The sequence below is a fragment of the Mercenaria mercenaria genome, unplaced genomic scaffold, assembly GCF_021730395.1.
Source record: "Mercenaria mercenaria strain notata unplaced genomic scaffold, MADL_Memer_1 contig_3030, whole genome shotgun sequence".
Lineage (NCBI taxonomy): Eukaryota > Metazoa > Mollusca > Bivalvia > Venerida > Veneridae > Mercenaria > Mercenaria mercenaria.
Genome location: NW_026461133.1, coordinates 1,631 through 12,143, shown reverse-complemented (window position 1 = coordinate 12,143; position 10,513 = coordinate 1,631). Strand labels below are relative to the sequence as shown.

Genomic DNA, 10,513 nt, shown 5'->3' with positions numbered 1-10,513 from the left:
CCGCGTGTTGAGTTTTCTGGAGGTAAATAACACGAGTACGTACACAATAAAATCGTAGTCTGTATTTCTATTCACAAATTTTACTCCTAATAACCCTTCCTTTGATTTATCAATTATAGATACATCATAAAATTGAAAGATCCATGATTTTACAAGTAATCCTACGCCTCCGGAAGGTTTTGGCATTAACATGAATATCTTGCCTATTGTGACCTAACCATGTATACCCAGGCACATTGATTACGTCATCATTGCCAAGATGAGTTTCGCAGACTGAGATAATATCACTGTTTAATCCATTCACTATGTTAATCCGAAGCGTATTGTTTTCATTAGTCCAACCACACACATTAACGTGGGCTAGACTTATAGACCCGGGTCGGGATTCGTACTAGTCGTCGCCACGTTCGTTCTGTTGATCACGTGAAGTGTGATCACTTGTGTATTGATCACGTTGATACTGACGTTGAGCGTTAGGATCCACTTCCTGTTGTTCCCGTGTTGATCGCAGTTTGATACGTCCGCTTGCGTCCACACGTAGCGAGCGTCCATGCGGTAGATTATGCAGAACTGCGCGTGCATTCATTTCAATGAGCCGCTCTATGCGTGATTTAAGTACTGCTTTTCACATGCGCATGCTTGTATTTTTCAATGAATCTTAGTTCTGGATTTTTTCTAAGCAAAGTGACTTTCTGTTCAAGGGTCTGAACACTGAATTTCAAGATTGGTGGTCTATCATGGAATCTTGCTGGTAAACGTGTAGCCGCCGTGACCGTAACCTTTGATCTGCTCTCAACCTTCAACGCGTCAACTAAATCCTGTGCAACCTTAATTGCGTCCTCTGATTCTGTGACCTGAATACCACTGACAGTGAGACAGCGATTTGGGTCATTAAGCGGATTACCCCGATTACTGAGGCCGTTAAGTGACTGGCCATCTTCATCATTGTTACCGTTATCGCTCATCGTCGATGTAATTCCCGTTTGCTCGAGGGCAGAAATACGGTGCTGCAAAGATTGAACAGTTGTCAGTACGTCATTAATACGGCGGGTTTCCGTAGCAATGTCAAGGCTGAGTTCATCTCGTAATGCACGAATTTTAGTGTCGATATTCGCCATAAGTTCTCCTCTCATTTTGTCCAGTTTCGATTCAAACATTTTTCTCATATGTTCTTGCCCTAACTTAATATCAGTTACTGCCTGTACTAAGAAAGTTAGCTGCTGTTTCTCAGACATTTCTGTATTTAAAGGTGCTTTACCTGGGGACGATTGTTCTTTTCCCGCCATCTTTGCTTGATTTGAAACAGACTCCAAATTCAAGAAAGCGCTATCGTCAGCCTCCTCCACTTTTTCTGCCACTATACAGTTATCACTATCATAAAGCACACTATTTGTCTCGTTCAAAACCTCACTTAAAACTACGTGTGTATCCGAATTCAAATGATCAGCTTTGAAAAGTTTGTTTTTGTTTTCTAAATAATATACCCTCACGGATAATCTTCCTTCAGCAAATGTACAATATAAGATACTATATGTATGCATGGATACACATGTATTTGGTACAATTTTGTTTGAAAAAACACCAATTATCAACGTGGAAACCCACAGGTCGCCCAAGCTGACAAATGTTGCAAGCTCGCTTTGACTAAGTGGTGCTACTGTATCACGATTTCATCAACTTGTAAGCCCTTGAAAGTGGGCGCAGCGGTGATACTAATACTCGCCTTTTTGAAACGGCAATCTGTCAGACTGTAGCAAGTCGTCGGATAACAGATTTGACCAACTTAAAAATTGAATTGTTTCAAGACAGATTCTGCTCACTTCAGCTAAATTCATTCGAGTCGCACCATGAGAAAAACAACATAGTGCATTTGTGACCAGCATGAACCCAGATCAAACATGATCCTTGCAGTTCGCTAACATTTTCTCTAATTGCAATAGGCTTTGAAAGCTAACAGCATGGATTCTGACCAGACTGCGCGGATGCACAGGCTGATCTGAATCAATGCTGGTCGCAAACGAACTATGTTGAAAATTAAAACGGTTTCGTTTCGCCATTTACATATTTTTCGACGTTTTTCTCGGTCTGGCTAAAGTTGTAAGTTTGTCTGACTTAATGTCCAGCATTTTTGCGAAGCCTGCTGTTATGTCTAGCGAACTTTTGAGTATAACAGATGGAGTGATAATTAATGCACCTCTAAAATACCCTGGCTGCAGAACTGACATTCTGAGATGCATTTGTGGTGCATGTTTGTGTTGTTTTCTTTCACAAAAGTCTCATGAAAACCACAGCTATCTGATACAGACTAAATCAGTGTGTATAATAATTCATGACAGACACTGCCCAAAGGCTTTAAAAAGGAAATCTATCTTAAAAGCTGAATGATTTGGAGAAAAAGCTTTTATTATTTATAAATTCACAAATAATCAAAACTATTCGTTAAAGACTGAATCAGTGTGTATGTAAACAATGACTGGCAAGTAAAAAGGATTCATTTTGAAACCAAAGCCGAATATTAAAAAAAAAATGCAAAAAAAAGTTCTTATGGTTTATATTAACAATTCCTCAGTTGTCGCTTTCTTTGTAATATTTTAAACATGGATTAGCAGCCACCATCAGCACTTTGAGCGCTTTGATTGTTTATAGAAAACAGAGAGTTCACTTTGTTGCAAAAGCAGGTAGTGGTTAACAAATAATTGACCAGAGACAAAGATTTTGCACATCGTTTTTAGAATGGATGGTTTTCAAAATCTTACATATAACTAATTAAACTATTCGACAACAAATGAGTTTACTTTATTGTCAGATAAGGAAGTCTTTTTCACTGATAAAATGTAGTCTGATTTACCAAATCCAGAATGTTTTTTAGTGAATTCTGGTTTTATGTTGCAAGATCCAGTAAATTATAGATCATGTATAAGGTCTCCCTAGGCAGAAGGATGTACTTTTTGAATTTCAAAGATATGCTTTATAATTTCCATCCAATAGCCAAAATTTGTATTTATTCCCTGTGTAAAATTCTGGTCAATGAACAATGAACACTTAATACATGGAATATGGCTTTTATGCTTACTAAGACACCATGAACATTTCAAAACCCTTTGACAAACGAAAGCCCAATTGAAGACTTTTTGGGTGTCCAAAATGACCGACGTGTCCTTTCCAAATTATCATATGATAAATCCAAAACTAACACACATTTTTAGATTAAGGAAGTTTTCATGACTTCTTTGTAATAATGTTTAACACGAATCGTATTGTCTAAAATTTACAGAGAAATGTTATGGAGAAGGTGGAGGTCGGCATTAATTCTCCCGCATTGAATGTACACTATCAAACCTATGGAGGTCGGCATTAATTCTCCCGCATTGAATGTACACATGCATTGAATGTACACTTTCAAACCTATGTTAAACCTAACCCTAACCTTAAGTTGGTATATTATACACCCAATATGTGCAAACATCCGATATCTGCGAATTTATGTTGGCGAGAACGTGGATCAAACAGTTAATATTAAATTTCTCCATATTTTTAATACCATTTGAAGCTTCAACTTCATCTATTTTATTTTTGCAAAGCAATGCTATTTCAGTATGTAATCTTCATGTTACATTCAACCATAACATACTGCGGGATATTTTGACAGTGTATACAATTTGCCCATTTAGTAATAGACTGGCAAAAAGCTGAATCTTAAAATTAGCCATTCTATAGCAAAACACAACATCTGTTTTATGGACTTTGTATTGGTAACAAGTAATTACATTCTTTTAACAATAATTTTTAAAAGGAGATATTATTATATATAATAAGATTTCTTCAAACATACTGAGTGAAAACTTTTGACAAGTGTCCCCTTTATACAACAATTTTGGGGTGCAAAAAAACTACATTCTGCCAAATAATACTGGGAAATATTATACAAACTAAACTAAAACCACTCAGCTTTAGATTTAAATGTCTGAATTTTGACCATGCAAAAAAGAACTCAAAAAGTACAATACAGTCAAGTATGTACTTTGCAGCCTGCCAAGAGAGTGACACAATATAGCTGCTTAAGGCAGGTGGCTGCTCTAGACAAGTTAAATTAGAACAAAAAGTCAAATTTGTAAGTTAGCCAACTGGCTTTTTTAAGCCAAGTAGCTGTTTAATACAGGTGATTGCTATATAGGGCGGGTACAACTTTGTATTAATTTGCAATCAACAATGACAACCCTGTATCATCATTAAATTACCAATCAATGCATCTGTTGTATACTTAATTATTAGAAATTTGAACACCTTCATTTAGCTTTGATTGGTATCATTTAATGCATAAATACAAATGAAAATATATAAAAAACAAGAGCTCGTCAAACACGAAATGGCCCCCTTGATGCATTCAGTAATTGCACAAGGAACAGAAATTATATGCTCACTGTAAACAAAAGTTCATTCTGGTTTAATCTGACCTTGACCTTTAACTTATTAACCTAACAAGAGATTACAGAGTGATCTTGGCGCCATCCACTGAGCCATTTTTGAATGTTCCAAATTTCAAGACTTGTTCAAGGTCAAAATCAAGGTCAAATTTCATTTTGGTACAAAATAATGTGTATGTGGTCCAAATTTGAAAGCTGTAGCTTGAGAAATGTGAAAGTAGGTCACAAAGTCAAAATCAAGGTCAAATTTTATTTCGGAACACAAAACTACGCAAGTGATCCAAATTTGAAGCCTGTACCTTCAGAAATGTGAAAGTAGGTCACTAGGTCAATCTCAAGATCGAAGTTCATTTCAGTACACAAAACTATGCATGTGGTTCAAATTTGAAGGCTGTAGCTTGAGAAATGTGAAAGTAGGTCACTAGGTCAAAATCAAGGTCAAATTTTATTTTGGAACAAAAAACTATGCATGTGGTCCAAATTTGAAGCCTGTACCTTCAAAAATGTGAAAGTAGGTCACTAGGTCAATAACAAGGTCAAAGTTTTTTTCTGTACACAAACCTATGCATGTGGTCCTAATTTGAAGGCTGTATGCACAGAAATGTGAAAGTAGGTCACTAGGTCAAGATCAAGGTCAACTCATGTCAAGGTTCATCTTGCTACTCAAAACTATACATGTGGTCCAAATTTGAATGATGTAAGTTACTGACATGAAGATTCTAAGTTTTTCCCTATATAAGTCTAACTGAACCATATGACCCCCGGGGCGGGGCCATATTTGACCCTGGACGGATAATTTGAACAAACTTGGTAGAGAACCACTAAATGATGCTACATAACAAAATATCAAAGCCATAGTCTTTGTGGTTTGGACAAGAAGATTTTCAAAGTTTTTCTCTATATAAGTCTATGTAAACCATGTGACCCCTAGGGCGGAGCCATATTTGACCCTAGGGGAATAATTTGAATAATCTTAGTTGAGGACCGCTCGATGATGTCATATACAAAATATCAAAGCCCTAGGCCCTGTGGTTTTGGACAAGAGGTTTTTCAAAGTTTTTTCCTATATATAAGTCTATATAAACCATGTGACCCCCAGGGTGGGGCCATATTTGACCTCAGGGAAATAATCTGAACATTCTTGTTAGAGGACCACTAGATTATGGTACATACCAAATATCAAAGCCCTAGGCCCTATGGTTTTGGACAAGAAGATCAGAAACCGTTTAACTGTTCCTGGCCAATGTGACTTTGACCTTTGACCTAATGACCTCAAAATCAATAGGAGTCATCTGCTGGTTATGGCCAACCTAACTATTAATTTTCCTGACATTAGGCCCAAGCGTTCTTGAGTTATTGCCTGGAAACCACTTTACTGTTCCTGGTCACTGTGACCTTGACCTTTGACGTACTGACCTCAAAATCAATAGGGGTCATCTGCTGGTCATGACCAACTTCCCTATTAGTATTAACTTTTGTGACCCTAGGCCTAAGCGTTCTTGAGTTATCATCCGGAAACCGTTTTACTGTTCAGGGTCACTGTGACCTTGACCTTTAACATACTGACCTCAAAATCAATAGGGGTCATCTGCTGGCCATTACCAATCCCCCTATCAACTTTCATGATCCTAGGCCTGAGTGTTCTTCAGTTATCATCTGGAAACCGTTTTACTATTCAGGGTCACTGTGACCTTGACCTTTGACATACAGACCTCAAAATCAATAGGGGTCATCTGCTGGTGATGACCAACCTCCCTATCAACTTTCATGATCCTAGGCCCAAGCGTTCTTGAGTTATCATCCGGAAACGGATTGGTCTACATTCCGACCAACCGACCGACCGACAGACCGACCGACCGACCGACATCTGCAAAACAATATACCCCTCCTTCTTCGAAGGGGGGCATAATCTCAAAATCAATAGGGGTCATCTGCTGGTGTTGACCAACCTCCCTATCAACTTTCATGATCCTAGGCCCAAGCGTTCTTGAGTTATCATCCGGAAACGGATTGGTCTACATTCCGACCAACCGACCGACCGACATCTGCAAAACAATATACCCCTCCTTCTTTGAAGGGGGGCATAAAAATCATTTTGGCAAAATGAACAGCTCTTATATGCTTACATAATAATCATGTAACAAAGATTGAATGCATTTCTTTCAAAACACAAATTCAAGGGGTGAACAATTGGTCTGAATGACAATGTACTTATTTGCATGCATATCCTCTATCAGATATTCAGTATGCTAGCATAGATCTGAGCTCTGTATGAAATATGTATGCTGTAATTCAACCCAGACAAAATCAAATGATTTTGCATTTATAAGATAGTGAAATCTGCGATGACAATTTATAAGCAAACCTGAATAGTGGTGAAATCATCACTTGCTTAATATAATGCCATAAAACTTGACACATTACCGTCAACATGGTTACCAACATTAATTTTTCAGTTCAGGGTTGTTAGATCTGCTTGCATTTACCTGTTGCTATGGTGACTAGAAAATATAAATGGACGGCAATGGTTGTGCTGTGTTGCAAATAGGGAATAATACACAATTATTGACCAGCAAGCCATTCAGTGTTTTATTACATGACTAAATTATTTTTTCTTCAAGTTTTGACTTTAGCCCAGTAAAATTTAGTGTGGAACTCTTAAAACCAGTCTGTAGCGCAAACTATGGACTTGCTATCAGTAAGAAAATCATGTGATAATTCTAAAAAAAATATGAAAGCATACTTTACACAAATTCATATGAAATGATTCATTAGAAGAAAAGTCCATGTAATTCTGGATAACCCCTCTTAGACTAGTCGAGCGATTTGCCCTCCAAAATGTATGTCACAGAAACCTTTTCTGTTAAGATGATAATAAATTTATTTCACATTTTGTTGAAGGTTATTGTCACATTTGAATCACTCATAAATCTACTTCTTTTGCAAATCAGAGCCGATGTCATCATGAGATAAGCATTTTGATCTGGAGTACTCAGCAAAAAAATTAAAATTTCTGTGACTTACCCAATGCAACAGATGAAAAAAAAAAAATAATTATCATCTTTTATATATTAAATCTTTTTCACTATAGTATTCTCCATGTTTAGTTTTAATCTGGTCTACTAAAACAAATAATATTCTGACAGCATTGTCCGTAACAGCTAGTGTACTAACAGGTATATAGTAAAGACCAAAACGGAAATGTGGGCCTAGTAAACTTGCATAATACAGGCTGTCTAGCATACCCCGACAATAAATTAGGGCTAATTTTAGGGCAATTTGTACAAAAAAATAGGGCTAAAATTAGGAATTTGGTACAATTTTAAGGAAATTTAAGGGCTAAATTTAGGAATTTTCAAATCAAAATATGGACTTTAAAGACCATGTAATGTGTTTACCTTTATGTGATTGACATAAAAGTTACTCAGAAATAGTGCTTTATTTACAGAAAAGACGTCTCCTAGCTTTCCACTGTTTTGAACTGTGCTAAATTGTTTTTTTCTGAATTAGAAGAACTTTTAAACAACATTTAAAACATTTTCTCTTTTTGATCATTGCAAAAAAGTTAAAAAATTAGGAATCTTTGTGAAAAAATAGGGCCTTTTTAGGAATTTCCTTTGATTTTTTAAAAAAAATAGGAATTTTAGCCAAATTGAAAAAAAATAGGAAAAAGTAGGAATTTTAGGGACGCTAGACAGCCTGATAATATAATTATATGGACCTCAGTGCCATAATTTACTTGTTAAAAATTGACAACTGTTTAAATTACAAGTAATTCAAGCTGTTTGAATTTTGTTTCTACACATAAGTAATATTTGAGCTTTAATAAATTGGTCAATCAAAAATGCCAGGAATGTATAGCACTGGATTTAGTCCTGAAACTTTCATTTCTTAAAGGTCAGGAAATTTTAGCATATATAAAATAAACATCTCTTTTCCCATTGATTAAACACAAGATTACACAAAACTTATGTCAAATCTCTATGAAAATTTAAGTTAAAACATCATTCAAGGCAGAAGCATATCTTTGGAAAATTACAGATCTCTAATTATTGTCTCATTCCATCTTTTAATTAAATGGCAAACAATGCTAGGCTTGGAAAAATGTTACAAACCAAAAAAATCTGCTATCAAAATGTAACTTCTGTGTATTTCATATAAGCTGGAATACTGAAAACTTTAAAGTTGATAGAACTTTTTGCTTTGCACTTTTTTTGCATCCTATTGAGAAATATTAGATTTAACTTCTTAAGAGTTCTGTTCTTTGTAGGCCTGTTCTCCTGAACAGAGACCATCGATCCTCACTACCAGAAATATGTCAATCCTGACTTTAAAAAATTGCACTATTCACAAATCCATCATTCATGTTAAATATTTCCAAGCTAGGAACATGATTATACATGTCACAATCATTCCAGTATATAGAATATATTTATCCTGTGTTGTCCGACGTTCTATAAATCTCATCACCGTGTTTGAAAGCCCTAATGTATTTGCTATATCAAGAATCTTTTTGTGTGCATTTTTCAGAGTGTAACGCTGTTCTTTTAAATTTGTTAATAAACTTGACCCATGCCCTAACAAGTTGTCCATCTCACGATTTGCATCGTTAAGCTTTGTGTTATGTTGCAGTGCAGCATCCATAGCTATTGTCGTGTCTGCGTCATTTCGTTCAAACCTCCGCGTAAGGAGAGCTTCTCGATCTCTTTCTTCTTGTTCTTTCTGATATCTGAAAATAGACATTTATAATTCTAACTTAAGAAATTCTAACTGTTAAATAACAGAAATGCATTTTTAAGTACCTGCCAGTTTCAACAGAACTTTGCACTTTTCAATGAACATATGGTGAGATTATAATCAATAAATACTGTACACTAATTCAGAAATCAAATTCATTTTTTGACCACACATACACGCGACGAATTACGTCAAAGTGCCTAGCAGTACTGTACAGATGAGCGTGCATAGTCCAGAAAACAAATCCACTAAACCCAGAAAAATTATTTCAATGGAGCATTTAAATTCATGCCGAAATTACACCACACTATGGTATTGGTTTAACATTTGCATATATCAAAGCTCTGTTATCATATCTCACAAATCAGCATTGACTTCTTAGTTTTTTGTAACTGACTGGGAACTGAGGAGCAATATAATTATTCTCTCTGTGGATGTTACCTGGATCGTGGAGATACACTGGTACAATATATACTAAATATTTTAATCATTATTATACCAGTCAGGTTCCAAAATAAATTGATTAGCTAACCACCTACCTTCTATGCTGAAGTTGACGAAGTGCCGACTGTAAGTGCTGGCAATCATATTTTAACTGATCAGCTTTCATTTTGGCATTACTTCTTCGTGTTGGTGGTTCCTTGTTTACCAAGATATCTAACCTCTCACAGTTACTCACTACGAGGTCTATATGAGCCTGTATCTCATTTTCTACCAGATGTACATGCTCTCCTGAAATTATAAAAACATACACTGATATACATGTAATGATTTAGGGCAAATAATGTTTTCATTTATATATTAAGTTATGTTTTGAAAGAAAATGTTAACAATTGCGCAAATACTGGTTTCCGTTTATACACCGTTGAGATTTAAGTTTACAGCAAATACTGATTAAGTAAATTTAATATTTCATTTTCAACAAAATTAAGATATGAAAAAAGGCAGTGCCTCAATCGGGAATTGTTACAGTCCATTACCATGCCCAGAAATATGCATTTGCATCAATTTAAATAAAAATCAATACTGCACATATTTATACTGATACATATGTGCAAGACATTGCAGTTCGGACAAGTTTTGTGGACGCTTAATACGCACAAGGAAAAAGCGTATTATCATGATTATTCCAAGACGTTCAGTGCACATGCCGGAATAGTCCAACTAATTTGACGCGATCCTAGGAAATATTGAGAATTATTTTTTATAAGGGCAATATCCCCACTTGCATCAAACACTCGAATGACCAAAACAGTTGAAGCAACTTCCGACGAAATTTTCATCGTTGCAGACGCTTTACATTCTATAGGTCTAAATGTTGATTATTTCAAAAACTGACCATAAATTAACAT

General features: G+C 35.7%; 1 protein-coding gene across 1 annotated transcript; it reads right to left on the bottom strand.

Moving 5' to 3' along the window:
• Positions 1-4,289: 4,289 nt before the first annotated feature.
• Positions 4,290-9,918, bottom strand: LOC128552686 (Golgi SNAP receptor complex member 2-like; the record flags this gene model as incomplete). Its single annotated transcript, XM_053533728.1, has 2 exons — positions 4,290-9,153; positions 9,701-9,918. Coding segments are annotated over 2 exons (585 nt in total), but the record flags the coding sequence as incomplete, so codon positions are not given.
• Between the last annotated feature and the right edge of the window lie 595 nt (positions 9,919-10,513).